This window comes from Dendrobium catenatum, unplaced genomic scaffold (assembly GCF_001605985.2).
Source record: "Dendrobium catenatum unplaced genomic scaffold, ASM160598v2 fragScaff_scaffold_123, whole genome shotgun sequence".
Classification (NCBI taxonomy): domain Eukaryota; kingdom Viridiplantae; phylum Streptophyta; class Magnoliopsida; order Asparagales; family Orchidaceae; genus Dendrobium; species Dendrobium catenatum.
The window spans coordinates 1,027,748-1,047,797 of record NW_021318585.1 but is presented as its reverse complement, the minus strand read 5'-3'; the positions used below and the strand labels follow the sequence as shown (position 1 = coordinate 1,047,797).

Genomic DNA, 20,050 nt, shown 5'->3' with positions numbered 1-20,050 from the left:
AATTTCTTGTAATTAATTTTAAAATTATTTTAATTCAATTTGTATTAAGTATTTTAATTCATTTTGGCGTCCAAAGGTAAATTAAAGTGTGTCATGTCATTTTTTTTTATTGGTGTTGTGTATTGTTGTGTATTTGATGTTGTGATACACTGATTTATTTTTGGATGGTTCGGTGATTGCACAGAATAAATCCATTTGGGGTGTATTAAGAGAATTCATTTTCTTAAGGGTATTCAGGTATTACTGCTATTTTCTCCATAAATTTTTGAGTAACTAGAACAAAGAAATGAGCACAAAATATTCTCTTCGTTTAGAACAGAAATGATACACTCATGCTTGCACAACTATTAACAGTGCATAATGAATGTATGTTAACTGTATGTTATGCACAACAAAGACCCGAACTTCCCATAATTTTTCTTTGTTGCTAATATTTTGTTCGAGATAATTTTTTTTGTTTTGCTTTTTACTAATGTATCTTAATTATAATTTTTATTTAGCCATTATATTTTTGTTACTTTTTTTAAAAAATTGTATAGAAAACTATTTTTTACAACATTTTAAATTTTTTTCGCTTGAGTAGATTTAAAACGGAATATATAGAGTGTAATTTTAGTAGTAATAGACCTAGTGAGGGGATTGTGACTTTGGGCGATCAAGTCATTAATAAGAATACACGTTTTAGATATTTTGGATCTATTGTTCAGAGTGATGGTGAAATAGATGGGAATATTATCAGCAAAATTCAAGTTGGATGGTTGAAGTGGAGGAATGTATCGGGCTTGTTATGTGATAGAAATGTACTGGATAAGTCGGCAACTGAGCGGCTGTGTCGTTTGGGTATGTCGGTGGGGATGAACGGTTACAGTCAACAAAAAGGATTCACGTGCACGTAGTGGGATAAATGCTTGATGTTGTTGTTGTTGTAGTATAATAGTTTTACAACAGTAAGAAAATTATCCCTAACAGAAACTAAATCCAAGAATTGAAGGGCTGACCCTAAAACTACTTTGTCTTCCTTTACAAATAATACCAAATCAATTCAAAACGATAAGGAGGATAAAATAAAATTATAAGAAATCTATCTTACTTCGTTATAATTAATTTTCAAGCCAATCAAGACAACATAGGAGTCTTCTATTGCTACAAAGACAATGACCTCGTCTGGCCTTTCTCCATGTTGGTATCATGTTATTACAATTTAAACACTGGAAGACATTTATAATAATAAATAAATAAAAAATCATGATGCTTGAGCAGCTGAGCCCCAAAATTCTTCCAATATATTTGTTTTATTTTCCCAGGTTATTTGTTTACCTTGGAAGTTGGAACCAACGTGCATTATAATAAATTGAACTATTTTGCATAATTTGTTGGCTATTAATCACTGAAAAAAAATAAAAGAATATAATAATGAATATCAAGCTCATCAAATTCTTGCAAAGATAAGAAGTCTAAAGCTAAGTGCTTTAAGAAAAGTTTGAAAGTTTTAGCTTTTGTTTGGGAGGGATTTTTTATTGATTCTTAAAATAGTTTTTTTATAAAAAAATTAAAATTTATGTACTAGAAAGTTACTTTAAGAAGCAGTAAGAAAGCTGCCCCAAATGAAAAGCTTCATTTGGGATCGTTTTCTTACTCTTTTCTAAAACAGGTTTTTAGTATTGAAAATTTTAATTCGAAAAAATTTTGTACTGAAAAGTTATTTTAGAAATTAGTAAGAATAAATTCTCAAACGAGGTCTTAGATTTCATTTGAGATGACGTTCTTACTGCTTCTTAAAGCGGCTTTCTAGTAAAAATCCACTTTAAGAAGCATGAAGAAAACTATCCCAAACGAAGCCTTAATCACTTGATAAGTTATGAAGTGTAAATATTATAAGCCCAATGTTTTATTAAATGTGCACTTAAATCACCAATTAAAAAAAAAAAAAAAACTGATAAAGGGCAATACCGTAATTTCATAAAATTTGCCTATATAAGTTTGATTGGCATGCAATATTAATCATTTGACGAACATTCATCTTATTGTAAATGAGTAGAAGTAAATAAAGTGCTGCTCCAATAAATATCCCAACGCCTCACTGTTTCGATTCTTTTGTTTATTTCTTTGATCCTTTTGTTGGAAAAATGATACTATTGAGTCTTGACCCGTGAGGACGCTTAGACCGTATTTCCATTGCTTTCTTCTTCCTCGACGCCTCTCCGGCGATGACTTGTCTTCGAGTTCTAGGTCGATCTTGCCTCATATTCTCTCCGAGTTGATCGGAGGCTTTAGGGTTTTGTCCTTCTCGCCGTCTTTGATTGGTTAATTTCTATCTCTTTCCCGCATTACCTTTCTCCTGGAGGAGAGAATAATGTCGGGCACGGAGATCAGCGTGCTGTTTGAGAAGTCCAAGGAGCTTGACCAGCTGAGGAAGGATCTGGAGGAAGATATACTGGAGATCAACAAACTTCACAAGAAACTCCAAGCCTGTAAGTACCATTTAGGTATTATTTTTTCAGAGGATCCTTGACTCCCTGTTATTTTGTGCTTTCGCTGATTCCGTCCTTTATGTTGCAAATTTCATTGAATTATAATGTGTACGGTAGGAAAGCGTGTTTCCTTAGTTATTGTTCATAACTTTTTGAAGTTGATGTAGGAGACGAGCAATGGAAAAATAATAATAATAATAATAACGCTTTCTTTGGACTGTGTTCCGTGCATCATTTTTATGTCCTTTTACCTGGTTGTAGATTAGAAGCGCTCTCCCATACCCCATGAAAACGAACTATGTTTTATTAGTTTTAGTCATATGAGTGAGGCTTTGACGTGAGAATTGAAAAATGGAGATACCGTAAGGTGTTTGGTTGGTGGCTCAAGTGAGAATTTTAAGTCGATTGAAGAAGTGATTTTGACTGATTTCAGCTATCACCTGAACCGAGGATGCCGCTTTCACTGAAAAATTGTGGAATTTATGTGAAGTAGGATTTTTTTATTCATGAATTCTCTCTCATTTGTTTCAGATCTGATGTAGAATTGAGATGCTCCACTTCTTTCACATAAAAGAAGTCGAGCAACCTTGAGACTCTAAGGCTTTTGGGACGGCTTTCTTTCCACTTTTGAAAGTGGCTTCCTAGTACAAAAAATTTAATTTTCGTACTAGGAAGCCGCTTTAAGAAGCAGTAAGAAAGTTGTCCCAAACGAAGCCCAAGTCTGAGTTAAAATTTAGGGAGAAAAGAAATAAATTAAAAAGAATGTGATCAATTTCTTTTGATTGAGAGTTTAAAATGCATAGAAAATAAATGAATTGTACTAAGTAGAGAAGGTATATGCAATGAGGAGCACTACACATACAATAAGTTGCCAACCCTAAAACATATTTAGAGAAGACTGAATAAAAGCTATTTCAAGTTTAACTAAAACCTGGGCAAAACAGAATCATAATTTATTCCAATTTGATGGGCTCTTTGAGTATTGGCCAATTTGATGAGCTCTTGGATGTTGATCAACTTAACTTCGGCCATCTTCACTGAACTTGGTCTCATAAGTAGGCGGAATTTTGGGTTCTACCCAAGCTACTCTCAAGTTGACTGAACATAGCTGTCCAAGTATGTTTTACTTGGCTGCCCAACCTCTTATGTTTGTTGGGTTCATTTAGAGAATGTATGCCAACTTTATTGAACTCGTCGACTCGATGTGACATGTACAGTGAAGTGACTTCAAAGAATTTCTAAAATTCCCAAAGCATATGAAAAAATATTCTACGGGCTTTTCAAGAAATTTTTACTCAATTTAATACAAAGAAACTTTTAGATTCTTATCAAGCCAGTTGATCAATTTCAAATGACAAGTTGGTTGAACTTGTCCTATCATAGGAAATGGCTTTGGAAATTTTTTTAAAAATTTTAAAAGTACTAAAAGAGATTCTAAATGATTTTAAAGCTGTTTTACCCAAATTTTACTAAAAATTTAAACATGGAAAACTTGGTGTATGATAATGATGCTTACAAGATAAAAAATTAAACATTGAATATTTTATTATAACGATACGCTAACTTGAAATTTTTAATGAATTCCAATAAAGCTTTGACTTGCATATTGAATTTTGTATGCTTAAAATAAACGATTAGTCAAATAAATAAGCTATGGCTCACCAATAATTAAACCATTACTTGTTGAGATATTTTAGGTTATTATCTAACTTTTTTTAGCTCTTCCTTAACTTGAATATAGTTAAATCTTTCTTTCAAGATTTTCCCTCGAGTTCAGAGGCTTCTTCACAGTTTGGTAGAGCAATTAGTGCAAACACGAATGAAGTGTTTGTACTTGCCAAAATCAATACAGGGTCAATAGAATTTTCATCATTTAACAGCTGATCAATGATACTTGAATATTTTATTATAAGGATACGCGAAATTGAAATTTTTAATGAATTCCAATAAAGCTTTGACTTGCTTATTGAATAACATGTCTTTGTATACTTAAAATAAACGATTAGTCTAATAAATAAGCTATGGCTCACCAATAATTAAACCATTACTTGTTGAGATATGTTAGGTTATTATCTAACTTTTTTTAGCTCTTCCTTATCTTGAATATAGTTAAATCTTTCTTTCAAGATTTTCCCTCGAGTCCAGAGGCTTCTTCACAGTTTGGTAGAGCAATTAGTGCAAACATGAATGAAGTGTTTGTACTTGCCAAAAGCAATACAGGGTCAATAGAATTTTCATCATTTAACAGCTGATCAATGATACTACTTGGTAGAAAGAATTGCACTTACGAGACGCATTATTTTAAGGGCTTCAATGCCTATTATTCTTATGTTTAGTTCCAAGTCTAACTTCATTCTTTCATCTGCACATGCAGCTCCAGATATTATTGAGAAGTCCGGGGATTCCATTTTACAAAGGCTTCGCTCGTTATATGTTCATGCGAAAGAACTCTCAGAGAATGAAATGAGGTACCCATGACAACCAGAATCAATTGCTGTTTATGCTCCTAACTTTGATGTTTTTACTTGCACTTGAAAAACTGGATTCATGGCCGGTTTTTGCCAGAAAGCGTTGGAACATCTTCATAATTTTTGTGCAACTTTTTTAAGTACTTTATGGATGATTTACCTTACCTGTTTTATTTTTTACATACAATTTAGTGTTTCAACCACATTGATGGCTCAGCTGGATGCATTGCTACAATCAGGGCTTTCTGCCGCACAAAGGAAGAAGATAGGTGAATGCCTTAATCTTAAGGGCGGTGAATTCTGTTTTAAGACACCGGTTATTTATTATTCTAGTCATTAAATAAGCCAAATATGATAACATAGGTGCATATAGGACACGTTCAACATGTTTTGTACCAGATTCAACATCCATATTGTTCTCTGTTCAAAAACTGTGGTTATGCTATTTTATCATTAATGAAAAATATGTTATTACTTTCTTAACCGTTACCTTATATCAGATGTTGTATGGTTGAGTGCAAGAACTGTTGTTTTGAGTGTTTATGTTTCTCCATTTTTTTCCTGTTCTGTTTGAAAAGAAAGTTGTTGTTTCTTTCATCGTTTTCTGGTTTTTTATGGAGCTAATTTTTATCCGCTTGGAATATGATGGTTGTCCTGTTTTTCCCTGTTTCCTGGCTGGTTTCTGCTGTGGACAGCAGTTTGGCATTGGTTCGTCTTGGTTTTGGGTAAGAAACACTTGGAAATCCAAGTGTTTCCTATTAGAATCTTCCATGTCTCATCAACAAGCTTTTACAAGTGAATTATGTATCATCTCAGGAGCATCACTTAATGAATAAGTTGACAGATGATATTGATTTCACATTGATTAAGCATTGCATGGAGTTCAATGAGCACCTTACCTTATTTGAGTATGGAAACTATTGTGTATTGAAATGGTAATCCTATTAACTTACTCCATCCAGTCATCTTCGGCTTCAACTATACTGAATGGTCCAGCTAAAACCTGTAATTTGAGAAATAGCTTCCGTTGCTACAGAGAACTTTGCTGGGCTTTTGTTAGGACTAAATGATTGCCTGGTTTGGTGCATAGGAGTACGCCTGCCTTTCTTTTGTTGCTGCAGAATCCAGCATTTGCAAACATTTTGGTGCACCAGAAATTTTCCATATGCATGTTCTTGTTTCTGTGGTTTGAGTTTTCTCGGCCTTAGTGTAATTCTTTATTCCTTCTAATTATCGCTGCTATTTGGGGTTGGTTTTATAATTCTGTCTTCTCCATCATTCATGTTAAGTGTTGCATGTGATATTAACTCTAATACATACACTAGTCTAGTTACTTTTTTGTCTATCACTTGTATTTCCCATGCCTTTCATAGTCATTCTATCTCCCAAACTACATAAAATATTGTCTAAAATATGTGCTTTTGCGACAGTTTCTCTGATACAATCATTTCAGACTTTATCATTCCTATTTTTTTGCCAGTTCATATTAACATATTATTGCTACACATGATTTGGTTATCAGTGAATTTTATATTGCCCAACATTTGGATCTACATGGCATAACTAATCTTGTTGCCATTCTATGGAATCCACCCTTAATTTTCAGTGGTATTCTGTGATCACATTATCCTCTGGAAGCCCCTCTCTATTTTAATTGTGAACTGCATGAGCTCATAAGTTTGTGCAAAGGCCAAATGCCTGATTTAGCTATAAAATATGAAGTTTTATTTAGTGTATATACATGCATTAATACACTTTTTTTACCATGCAAAGTCTTTTATTTTATTGTTTCCTTTTTTGTTCAGTCCATTGCAGTATTATAAATGTCAAAGGGTCATTATGTACGCTACCTGGATATTTCTCCTTGCATGTTCTTGCACTTATGCACTCTGTTGTTCCATTGTAGAGGTTAGCGAGCAGAAGAAGAAAAGGATTAAAACAGATTCAGATATTTCTAGATTTCCTAACGCTACTTCTATGAGGAACCAGCTTGAGTATTGGGCCAGTTTGAAGGGAGAGCAGGTAATGCGTTTAGATTTCATATATAGCCAAGGGTGACTTATTCACCAATACAACATTTTTTTCGTCATCATTCTTATGCTGCTAATTTCATATAACATATCGTCTGTGCCTGCTGCTATCTGTCTCCTTTATGCTTAAATTTCATTGGTGCTATCATCCAGTTGCTTATCATAATCTTCAACATCATTGTTAGCCTTATCCCAAGTTCCCAACTATTTGATGTTGGCTTTGTGAATCGTAATTCTCCATAATTTTGCTCAATGTTGCATTCGGTATTAAATATTTTTTGTGCACAAATGCTTTTATGTTACCTTTAGACTAACCTGCTCTTCTTTCAATCCTTACATCTTCATTTTCTTTATTGGTCTTATTGATAAATCTTCTACCCACTAACATAAATTTTAAAATCATCTAAATTTCTCTCGCACTATCTTATTTTTAGTACATGCTACTCATACAAACTTTCTTATATAATTATTTCTCAATTTATAAAAAGGGTATACTCTGGGCATGAAATTTCTGCAAATTCGATGGCTAGGAAGGGGTTGATGCATGCAGTTATGGGAAGACATTATTTTTTTACTCAAATCTGAAGCCTCCATATTACAATGAAGGCAACTTCACCACTTCCCTAGACTTTCCTTCAAAACATTTATCATTTCTACCATGCTAAACATGACTATTAGTGATTTCATGATCATCCAAGACATAAATTATCGTAACATATATTGTTTAATTGCATTTTGTAAATTTCTTTCTTAAATTATTCATGATATTATTTTTTTATGAACCTTGTCATTTTAACTACTCAACAAGTCAACATTAAGTCTAAAAATTATAAACTCACATTCTCCCTTTATAGTAGATCTAATATGCTCGAGACTTATTTTAAAATACTTTTTACTTGCTTTGCGGCAACAAAAAATAGTCATAAAGTAAGTGCACTTCATTTAGGAAACAAGTTGAAATGCTTTCGATATTACTCTATCTAATTGGCATGTGAAAATAAGTTTCAAAACAATTAAAACTCAGTTTGCTCAAAACTCAATTGAAATTTGATTTGGACTTAATCGCTAGCTGTACCCCCAACTTGAAGTTGATTTCATGTTTGATCTGACTCATTGCGATACATGTTGAGTGGGCTTGAACTAAGTATGTATATGCAACATATAATTTATATGATGTTATATTTGTATAATATACAATCTAATACTCATATTTATATAAATATATAGTAAAACATCAAGTCAAATTGAAATAAGTATCTATATACTACATGTAATGTATAAGATTTGTATAATATATAACATATTAATACAATTATCATATTTATGTAAATAATTAATTAATCAACAATTTTGATTGAACTCAAAAGTCAATTTTGAGTCATCTCAAATTTGAATCATGTCGTGCCGAGTTGAGTCAATTTGTTTAGAAATGATTTTGTTTTTTAGTCAAATTCAAATTGAGTTTGCCAATTTTTTTCATATCAAGCCAAGCCAAAGTTGCTTAATCTCGACTTAATATTAGCCTATTTGGTAACTATTTTTAACTTGTGCATGATGTATCCCTATTCATATTGGTGACTTGATTATAGGATAGCAAGTGAAAAATCAAATTAGATTTAGCCATTTTTAGTTATTGTATGTATCCATGTATTGTTTAATGAGATAATTTTCATGCTAGGAAAAATCCATGATTATTAATTCAAAACAAAAATTTCTTAGCGGTTAATTTTATTTTTAAATGCAATTAAAATTTGGAAGTACATTATGTTTTGCAGTATAGTTTATTGTGATAATTATCATTTTTTAAGTTATATTCTTCAAAAATATTCCCTATAATTAAGGTAAGCTTTTTTGATATCATTTTCATTTTTGTGCCTCATTTTGCTTGCATAAGCACCTATAATCGTGCCTAGCTCTTGGTGTATTTGACAATTGCATCACTATTTGTTTGCTTTTGATAACAATGACAAAGAAGTCCAATCGCAACGAAAAAACCTATGAAAGGGTACGCTTGCTAAATATTTTGTGTGAAATGAATGTTAGGCATTTTGATTGGTGATTGACTTCTAAGCCCTAAGTATTTGTCAGGACATTGAATGATTTAAATTATCTCATGGATAAGAACAAGCTTGAAAATCTTAAAAGTTTGAACAATGATTATTGCATGCCAAGGCATGTTTTCAATCCTTGTTCACGAGTCTCTCTTTATCTTATCTGCCTTTATTGAGGCATTATTTTATCTCTTTTTTGAATTTCTTCTCTTTTTACCTCCGTGGTTCTTCCTCTATGCCACTTTCTTCTATTGTCTATTCAAGTTCCCAAAACTCCATCACAATCACCACTTCCAATTCCTCACTTTGCATCAATTATGCTTGATCATTTCTATAATATCAAGGTTTATCAATTTTACATCTGTTAAGCTTAATGATTTTGTTGCACCTTGATATTGACCTAGAAACTCTTTTTATATGTCGTAATGTATTATTTAATTAAATGTGCCGTTATTTGTCTATGTTTACACTAGAACGACTGGCAGTTGATGTTAGGCTGACATCTAATAGTAAAATTATTATAAACTATAAAATTCATGAAATGTCTCCTAATTTGATGTTTGCTAGTCTATCGTTGATGATGATAAATTTGTTTTGTTCGTTTAATGTTGATTTGAATTTTCCCCTTGTTTCATTTTCTAGCATAAAATTCTCTGTCCATAGCACTTGTGCACAAGCATTTACCTTATCACAGTTCCCATATTTGAAATCATATTCTTGTTGAGACTTCTTTTCCAGGTAGCTGCAAGAGTGACTCCTGATGATGCCGAAAAAGATGAATGGTTTGTTGTCAAAGTAATTCATTTTGATAAGGAAGCAAAAGAGTGAGTTGATGCTTGCTGTTATTGTCATTTCTTCATATTTTTAAATAATTATTTTCATGAATACTTTTTCAATAACACCGAAAGAGTTGAGCATGATGTTTTTTAGTACAATTTCCTTCATTTTGAATTCCTTTTTCCCTTATGCAAGGCTATCATGGTTCTGCGATTGAGTTGTTAATGGTTTTTATGCTGAATTTATGATCTATAGCACTTTGTGTGTTCAATTTAAGCACCTACAAACTTAATTTTATTCTTGTGCATGCATCTACAGTCAGTTTATATGCTAAATAAAGAATGTTCTCCCCATTTCTCTTTCCCTTTAATCATGGATCGAGCCATGGTTACGCAATTACTGTTTTAGAATTTTCATTGTTGAAGAATGTGGATTGCTACTGATGCTGAACATTTTAATTTTGTCTAAATAGTGTTAATTGGCCAATTCAGGCTGAAAGTGCGGACAAAGAACATACTTATATTTTTATTTTGGCCTATGACGTGTGACCCTGTTAACCATTCCCGAAGTTCTATGATTTTGACATTAGATCTAGTTTTGGTCTAGGTTGGCTAACCCATTCTCCAATACTGGGCCTATGCCTTTGGGAGTGGTTGCTGGTAAAACTCACTGTTGAAAGCAAGGTTCTCTTCATTCTAGGAAAATACTACAAGCCTCTCAAAATACACAATTGGTAGCTTGCAAATATATATGCATGGTTTCTAGCATCTTTTCGTCCCTTGTGTATATGCCTAGAGCCTGGTGTGCAGCTTTTTGAATTGATTGTTTTATATAATCCATGCTAGCTCTCATGTGGGCTCCTGTCCTTCTTTAGCTTCCCTCCAAGGAGACTCCTCACCTCTTAAGCTCTCTGACGGGAACACTAAGTTTCATATCATTTGTAAGCCAAGGAGGAAGCCTCCTCCTTAATAATTGTAAGAGGAAGGGGTGTAGAAACCTTGCCTCTTTTTCATCATTTTCAGTTGCTTGCTCTTGGGGAAGTGTTGTTTGCGCTCCTATGGAGTAAGGCTGGTGGTGCCATTGATGTAGGGACAGTTTAGTGTCATGGTTTCATAGTATAAACATAATGATGAAATATATGCTGATTACACAAAAGAACTTAAGATTTTCAAATCAAAGACCACTAAATGATGTGAAACGTATTAGCATGGATGATTAAATTAAGGAAGTTTGCACGCTTAAATTTTAGAGTACAATACTTATAAGCTTTCTCTTGATGATAAACGACAAAATAAAAATGATAAGGTGATAAAATAGCTTAGGTCTAACACATGCGAGAGGTTGAGATCATTAAATAGTCAACTAAGTCTTACTTTGCATACATGAGTGATTTCAACGAGAAATTCCAATACTAACAATAAGATTAGTTGCTATGAAAAGATCCCTCACACAACTCTTCCGATTACTAGGTTTAGCGGCGAATAATTGGCATGATCTTCATGAATCCATTAATAACCATAAACGAAAAGTAAACTAGGAAGATAAGAGAGTTTGGAAGAAGAGTTTACCCACAGACAAGAGAGATACGCACTCCTGCAGGATGATTTGAGTGTTGGGGGGGCGACTAGGACAGCCACCATCAGCTTTTTCGCACCACCGATTAGCCACGATAAGGTGTGGATCTTCAAGACAGCAGCAATTTCTATTTTGGATAGATTCTGGACATCATTTGGAACCTTCTGGCTGAAGCTATGGTGCTAGGAGATTTGTAGAATCAGTGGACAGCAAGTTGTAGAAGAGCGTCCAGCAGTTGGAAGGTTTTAGGAGGCAGGAATTTTAGTTTCCCTTGTTGGAATTCTTCCGGATACCATTGGGCAGCAGCCAGGATTTGTGGGCAGCAGTTCCGTCTTCCCAAAACAGCAATTATAGGTCTTCCACAGGCTGAGGGAGCAAGACAATCGGCTGAATTTCAGGCTGCAGTCTTAGGAGGAAGAGAGCTCCACGTTGGATTGAGTTTGGAGAAGAGTTAGTGGAAGAAAATTAGGGAGAGGGGCTTTCAAAATTTCGGCCAGCAGTAGGGAATGAGTCAAACTCTTTCCTAGAGAAGTCAGGGCCCATCAATTGAAGCCCATTAAGGTGTGGCCGGCGGTTTCAAGAGAGAGGGAGGGGGGAATAAATGGTAATCCCGAAATTAAATTCAGAATTTGAGAGGTTTTGGGGGGAAATCAATTTGAAATTTGATTTCAAATTAAATTGTAATCAATGCATTAATTGGGAATTGAATGGGGAATTTTAAAATTCAAAATCCATGAGGGATTTGGAGGGGATTAAATTTGAAATTTGGATTCAAGAGCCTTGAATGCATTAATGGAGCATTAAAGGGAATTTCACCCTCATAGGGCCGGCGACATTGTGAGAGGGAGAGGAGTGATTAGGGAGAGTAATTTCTTTCCAAATGAGTTTGAAACTTATGGGGGGAAAATAATGAGTCATTCAATTAGATTCCGTTCGAATTTTGAATTAGAAAAAACTTCCTTATTTGGAAGTTTGCAAATAAGGAAAGTTTTTGAATTTGAAATTTGATTTTCAAAATTCAATAACTCATGCATTTAATGCGGGACCTCAATCAAGGAGCCATTATGATGATTGACATCTTCATCATGGCTTTGGGGCAAGGTGGTGGCCGGCGGCTATAGGAGGAAGAGGGGCTTGCCGTCGGGTTGGGGTTTCTTGATGGAGCTTGGGTTGTAGTGGAGGAAGCTAGTGGATAAAGCGGTGGATGATTGGATCTCGGGTAGGGCTTGGGGTGGAGAGGAGGAAAACGAGATTTGGAGAAGAAAATAATAAGATAAAATAAACCACGAGTCGAGGACGCTTCCAACGACTGGCGGGTATTGCTTTTGCCCTCACCTTGGGCTTTCCATAGAACTCACACAGAGATCTAGGAGAGAAGAACTCACTAAGAGATCTTCAAGACGGAACTCACAAAGAGAACACAAGAGCCAAAATTTTCACTCAATCATCATCCGCTCAATACAAGAAAGATAGCCTATAAATAGGCCTTATGAGAAAAAAAATAACAAAGACTGAAATGCCCTTCGGGCTACAACACTACATGACCACCCATAAGGGTATAAAGGGAAAAACAACAATATGAAATAAACTAATACAAAAACATATAAATAAATAGCTAAAGATCTTAGCCGTTGATCTCCGATGTCCTCATCACTAAATACATAAAAATTTGCTTCCTTTTGGTGTAAACTAGAAAAGTACAAGAATTAAATCTAAATGATTTTTTGGTGATCGGATAATATGAAGGAATCAACCAGAAACTCAAAGCATGCAAAATTAATGAGCTTCTGCAATGCTGCAATTTATTCAACATAATTAGACTTCTAGTTATATCAAATTTGATCAAAATCCAAAATGCTAGCAAGCTAGTAATAAGGTATTTAGAAGAAAATATGTGAATGAAAGACGGAATCAAAGTAGAGAAATTCTAGGCTTTATGCTAATACAAGGAGATAAATATCCCCATAATTAAATAGTTGCTCTTTTACCACATTCAATGCAATCATACTTCTAATTTACACGTGCAAAATTGAAAACTAGAATAATTTATTTTATTGAATGAAAGTTGAATAATGCATTAGACTCTCTCTCTCTCTCTCTCTCTCTCTATACACACAAACATTTACTTTTCACCATAGCATATGGTCGACCAAGAATAACTCAATTTTGTTACAAAAAATTTAAAATTTAAATACTAATTTTATACTAAAATTTTTTGTTCATCTAAACTTTCAAATGCTCTAAAAACAACCCCATCCAGTGCTTCACGAATTTGTTATACCTTAACTTTTTAACTTATGAATTTTACCAAATCCGCAAGTTTAGAACAAATCTTCCAACAACAGCCTCACACATGTGCAACGGCATCTAAGAGTCACCCAAAATATTGCCTGAAACAGGTCATAGCCCAATAGGATAACAACAAATAGCACTAAAACAATTGCCTGCTAACAACTGTGCAGAAAAGCAGCTTAAGAGAAAATTACAAGTCATTAACTACCATATAACATAAAAAACTCCCCGAAAATTGAAGCCTATTGGAACCATAGACAACATTAATAGAAAACTAGATTATTCCAAAACATTACGTAGATCAATCCAATGCATTCATAGGCAAATATGTTTTGGCCGCATGCTAGAATTAATGATGAATATAATAAGCTGCATGACACCACTTCACGTCTATCACTTAAGCTATAACCATAACAATTTGTAGTTTAGAAGCTTTCAAATCCATCGCTTAAGATTAAATAGAATCATATAAATCCAAAATCATCCTCCTAAGGAAATTGTACATTATGCACTCACACATGATTTTCTTTGGTGAGGGTGGAGAGTTTTTACCTAGGTCTTTCAGGGCCTACTCATGCATGCATTTGGACGGTAGTAGTAAGCTCAAAGCATAACCTTGATGCCTCGTGCATCATTGTACTAGCTATTGTTAGTGAATGAGATAGGCTTGGCTCACTCTTGGCTACCGTCTTTGTGGGGGTGACGTGAAATGTCTATCAAAGTTTTTGGCCTTCTTTATTAGTTTGTATGAAGCTAAATAAATTTAAAATAATTTTAATTTGATTTCTTGTGATGCATCAACATTCCACTAAACTTGTTATTTTATTACAAATGGCCATTTCTATGAGTTTATTAGTGGTTTGACACATCTAATGGGGTTCAAAGCTCTCTATTAGCTAAGGTTTGCAATGAAATTAGCCTCATTGGCAAGTTTTACAATCCTGATCTTTGAGGTTCCTTGAATGATGTAACTTTTGTTTTTATGAAGGATTTTCAAGTCAAGGACAAAAAAAGGATATTTATATGCATGCCATTGAAATCTTATTTACAAAGCTATCATCCACTGATAAAATGGACTAACAAACATATATATATTTGCACATGATACAACCGAATCATTGAGAATTAAAGTTGAGGGATTTTTTATGCTATTCAAGATTTTGTTGGTATGATTTTATAGAAAAATATTTGTGTTGTGTTTTTGATAATAAGGAGAATTTTGATGCAATTAACTTACTTGCTAGATCGAAGTATGCCAACAAATTTTGGGTGGTGGAGCTATAGTATTGGATAATATCTGCCATCATCACTTCACTATCTTCGTCTGATTATAGTCATGATAGCTAGTTTAAAATTGCGAATGCAAACACCTCGAGATGGGAAACTGTAGCCTTGCGACCATTCATAATCTAGAGTTTTCTTTCATAATCGGGAGGAATAATTGCCACGGGAGTTTGCGCCTTTGCGAAGCCTTAAACCGGTAACATAAAATTCTTAATAAGCGAGAAATCTTTGGTTATTATTTTAGACACTACTTAATTTACCTTTTGAAAATTCATTCATGATTCTTATAAAGTGGTCAGGCGAGCTTTTCAAAGGCCACAAACTCCTATCAAATTGAAATTCTTTTGCAATGATGCCAAATAGAACTTTAAGTTGATGTTTAACTTTGGTCAGTTATTCAACGAGATAAGTAAAGTGGTTGAGTTAATTTAGGAATAGATTACATTTTTAGAAAGAAAGTAAATGCAGTGGCACTATATTGTTTTATAATGTTCTATTTAATCTTGTCTGAAGGACATATCTAGTGCATCTGGAGTCTGACCTATGTGAGGTCTGGGAAGATAATATAGTCATAACAAGTCATCACTGCCTCGGGCTTACCCTCTATTCTATTAAATTATGTTCCATAATAGATATTAATATATGATATGAAATTAGAAGGAAAGTATTCCAGTACCAACAATGCCTATGAACTTGGAATCGTGTCATGCTCTTTTTTACTAATGGCAAATTGTTGCTGCAATCATGTGGCAGAAGATAACTGGAGCAAGGTGCTTTGGCAGCTTCTCTTACCAGCTAGCTAGCTTTTAGTAGGGTGTTTTTACAATATTTAGCTTTCCTTATCCAAGCAAAATTTATTATTCGCAGCTGTTTAAGAAATGGAACATTATTCACTCTATTTTTTTGATATTTTTGTTATCCGATGCAAAGCATGTACTGAATTTGTTCATTGTCTTATAGCTTCCATTTCATAAGCTGGTATTTAGGGTTATTTTCCCCTGCGATATGACTTCATGAATCAATTTAAAACTTTGAAGGCTTTTCTTGTTGGTTAAGGATTTGCATTTTCCTTATGCCATTTCAATTTTTTTTCATTAAGTGACCTTTTCAATCTTGTATATATTTTAATATAAATTTTTTCGTTAAATATTTATTTTTATTAAGAGAAACATATCTTATCTACATGTGCAGATTTGATGTTCTTGATGAGGATCCCGGTGATGATGAGGAAAGCATTCAGAAGTGAGTTCTAGATAGGATTACGAACATTTACTTTTCCTTGAACTTAGTCCCAAAATGAATGATGTGCGTGCTTATTGTTTCAGACCATGTTAGCTGGTAAATTTTGTTGAGATAAAGGTTTATCAAGAAGATGAGGGGTTAAATGGGAGAGTACTATTTTGAGTTTCTCATGTTGCTTGTTACTGAGTAGCTGCTAGTGTGTACAATTGATCACCACAATGTGAAACTAAGGCTTCGTGTGGAACGGCTTTCTTACTGCTTCTTAAAGCAGCTTTTTAGTACAAGATAGAAAATTTTTATATTAAAAAGTTACTTTAAGAAGCAGTAAGAAAGCCGTCCCAACAAAGCCTGAATCTATTAATTATACACACAGAATATATTGTCCTTATACTGGCATGCAGAATTTAATTTATCAAAAGGTAATTTGGAGTTATTTATGTGTCGTTGAGATGCAACATTGGAAAGTATGTTATTTTTTAGGATATAGATATCTTGGAATATATATATATAATGCTAAGTTTCAGCCTCAAATCTTCTAATTTGGGGCTAGAATAATTTTAAGTGGAATCTTCTTGCCTTCGTTTGCCTGCAATTGCATTTTTTTAGGGAGCGATATCTGTGTAAAAAAGTCCAACATTCAATGTCTTTAATGACTTTCTGAGCTTTTCCATATTTGATTCTGCATGCTCAACTTTCTGAACTTATCTCGCCCTTCTTGGGAGTTTTGATCTGAGAATTCTTAGGAGGAATAGCACTCAATTCAATGTGTACCGATATAATTGTCACATTCTTTGTCCTGTTGTAGGCATAAAAGTTCCTTATGTGATTGTTGCAGCGGTCACATGATTATCGCGATCTCCAAATTCAAGTTTAAGAAAACCAACTTTTGAATATGTTCATTTCCATGGATCTGTTTTACAGTTTGTCTATAAACTTTTATGTTAGGCTGCTTTCCAAGTTGCAAGTATTATATTCAGTGTTATTTCTATAGGCAAAACGGAGTTACAGGGCTAAAACTATATTTTCTATAGTTAGTAATTAGTTGCTCTTATTTCTAAATAGAGTTGAATTATATTTTGGTGAATATTCGGCTTGATCACCATAAGTTGAACTTGCATTTAAAACAATTCTGTGTTTTGAACCTTTATATGTGATTCATTAAAAATAAAATGTCATGTTATAGTCTTTTTGGGATATTCTATGCTCAGAGTAATTTGAAGTGAGTGCTGGTTGAACTACAGATTGATTTTACCCAGGGGTTGTGTTAGGGTTGGCTTTGTTTGGTTTGGCCTAGACCCAAAGGCAGCCAACATCAAGTTTGGCTTTGAACTCAAGCTGATCCTTTTTTTATAGTTTTATTTTCTTGAAATTTTTACCACCTACCTATTAACTTAATAGTTGCGGCTGAGCCAATCCAAGTTGCAGCCATTTTTTATGTTAACTAAGGCTTTGTTTGGGACGGCTTTCTTACTGCTTCTTAAAGCAATTTTTTAGTATAAAAATTTTATTTGATGTACTTGAAAGCTACTTTAAAAAGCAGTAAGAAAGCCGTCCCAAAAGAAGCCTAAATCAGTTTACCTTTTTTTTTCATTCTATCATGTAATTAATATAATTCTAGATTTTTGAATTAAATAGGATTTTCTAACTTGGGCAATTTTGTGCTTGGTTTTGATTGAAATTTTCAGAAAGTACAAGTTGCCTTTGTCCCGCATCATTCCTTTTCCAAAGAAAGGTGATCCATCCAATGCACCGGATTTTCCTCCAGGCAAGCATGTTTTGGCAGTCTATCCAGGCACCACAGCTTTGTATAAAGCAACTGTTGTGAATACTCATCGCAAGGTAATCTCATCCTTTCATTTCCTTTTTTTCTGTTCTGCACGCTCTTGCGCATTATGTATGGGTGGGCCGGCATGTAATCAAGCAATTTTTTGTGCTAGAGGCAATGACCAAACAGGATGGGTAAATCTCCTAAGCACAATTTTTTGAGACACTTAGCTTTGACTATTCATGATTTTATTGGGTAATTTGCTCTGTACTTTACATTGGCACACACTGCAGGGAAAATCCGTAGTAGTAATTATAAAACTCCTCTCGATTATCTTTCCAAGCTCCCCTTGATTTCCTTGTATTGATTCGTCCGCTTGATCTATCTTGTGGAAAAGTACTTGCTAGTAATACTCAACAAATCAACAAATACTGACAAAATACTCAACGAATACTCACAAAATACTCAGCAAATACTCACAAGATGCTTAGTAATACTCATAACTGACTATTTGCTGAGTATTTAAAAATACGTAGTAAATTCAGACAGTTCTCCCAGTCGGAACTCCACAAAATAATTTCTCCATGTGGCCAATGCATTCAGTTCGCACCATCAGACACTCTTTGTGACTACTTCCGTTATGGTCTATTTGATTACAGCTTTTATGCTCTAAGATTCAAGCATATCTTAAATCATATTAAAACTATTTGATCATTAATCATCCATTGCTCATTTGAACCTCTACTGATATCAAACTTCTTCGTTGCTTTGAGTTCTAACGATACCTTTCTTTTCTTTTCTTGTCGTTGATTGTTCCAATATGCATCCTAAATCACAGAGGAAAGCTGATGAGTAAGTTTTCTTATGCTCAAAGAATGATTTCTTGGGATATTTTTATTGAGATTGTTCATAGATCACATCAATGTTTATTCTTTTTTTGGTTCAGCTATTCACTTGAATTTGATGATGACGAAGAAGATGGCTCCTTGCCTCAAAGGAGTGTGCCATTTTATAGAGTCGTGACTCTACCAGATGGTCATCGTCAGTGAGGCAGCGGCGACTATTTATTGTATGTATAATGATTCATTTATTAAGACGTGGGATGGCACTAAATGAAGATGGCCATAAGAAGGGATATAGTCTTATCTTTTCTTGGTATCATTAATCCCACTTTTATATATGTACTAGTTATCACTTGATGAGGTCATTTCTTAACTAAATGAAAATTATTTTTTGTTTTCATATTGAACTTCTGTGATATGTTTAAGATGATTATTTTTTGGTTTGATGAAGGCTTCATTTGGGGCAGCTTTTTTCTTGCTTTTTAAAATGACTTTTTAGTATAAAAATTTTTTGAATTTGATATTTTTGTACTGGAATGCCGTTTTAAAAGGCAGCACAAAAGCTGTCTGAAACGAAGCCTATGGCTTTGTTTATGACGGCTTTTTTATTGTTTCTTAAAACAGCTTTTTAGTTGGATGTTTTAAAAATAATTTAAAAAATACATAAATTATTTTGTTGGATGCAAATTAAATATATTATTTTTTATTAAGATATATTTCAAGTATGACATTAATTAAATGATCAAAATAATCTCCAAATTTTTATATGCTTGTAATCAAGTCAAGAGAAATCAGGAGATGAGTCCAACGAGCCTAATATTATTCAAATTATAAAGTTATAAAGGCACTTGAATATTGAACAAACAATCTATGATTAAATGATGAGAATTTCTCAATAATTTAGAAAAAAAAAATCTATGATTAAATGATTTAATATATGGCTTTTGATGGGGTGTTATGAAAGTTTGATCAAATTTATTAAAATGTCACTATCAAAAAATTATACATAGAACTCCATTCTTCATAGGAGAGGTCCCATGGTTGAGTTTGAAGAAAAGCTAGAGGTCTGGAAAATTATGTAGTTATTCATAATATTTGATGTCAATGATAATCGCTAACGACCATCGTTGTTTAACTGGCATCACTACATCATTGTCACTGATCATTGATGTTTAACCAATGTCGCCGGTGTAATATTCTTCATCTCAAATTTAGATAAATTTCTATTAATTATTGTTAATTTTAAGTTAATT

General features: G+C 33.5%; 1 protein-coding gene across 2 annotated transcripts; it reads left to right on the top strand.

Moving 5' to 3' along the window:
• Positions 1-2,053: 2,053 nt before the first annotated feature.
• Positions 2,054-19,197, top strand: LOC110098450 (SAGA-associated factor 29 homolog B). 2 transcript variants are annotated; one of them, XM_020825290.2, is made up of 9 exons: positions 2,054-2,486; positions 4,846-4,939; positions 5,132-5,208; positions 6,846-6,961; positions 9,759-9,844; positions 16,140-16,190; positions 17,876-18,029; positions 18,794-18,807; positions 18,902-19,197. In XM_020825290.2, exons 1-9 carry the CDS (start codon positions 2,354-2,356, stop codon positions 19,002-19,004), a joined length of 828 nt encoding a protein of 275 aa, XP_020680949.1. In that variant the 5' UTR covers positions 2,054-2,353; the 3' UTR covers positions 19,005-19,197. The 2 variants fall into 2 exon arrangements, with proteins under 2 accessions (XP_020680949.1, XP_020680950.1); XM_020825291.2 differs by having other exon boundaries at positions 2,065-2,471.
• Positions 19,198-20,050: the final 853 nt, after the last annotated feature.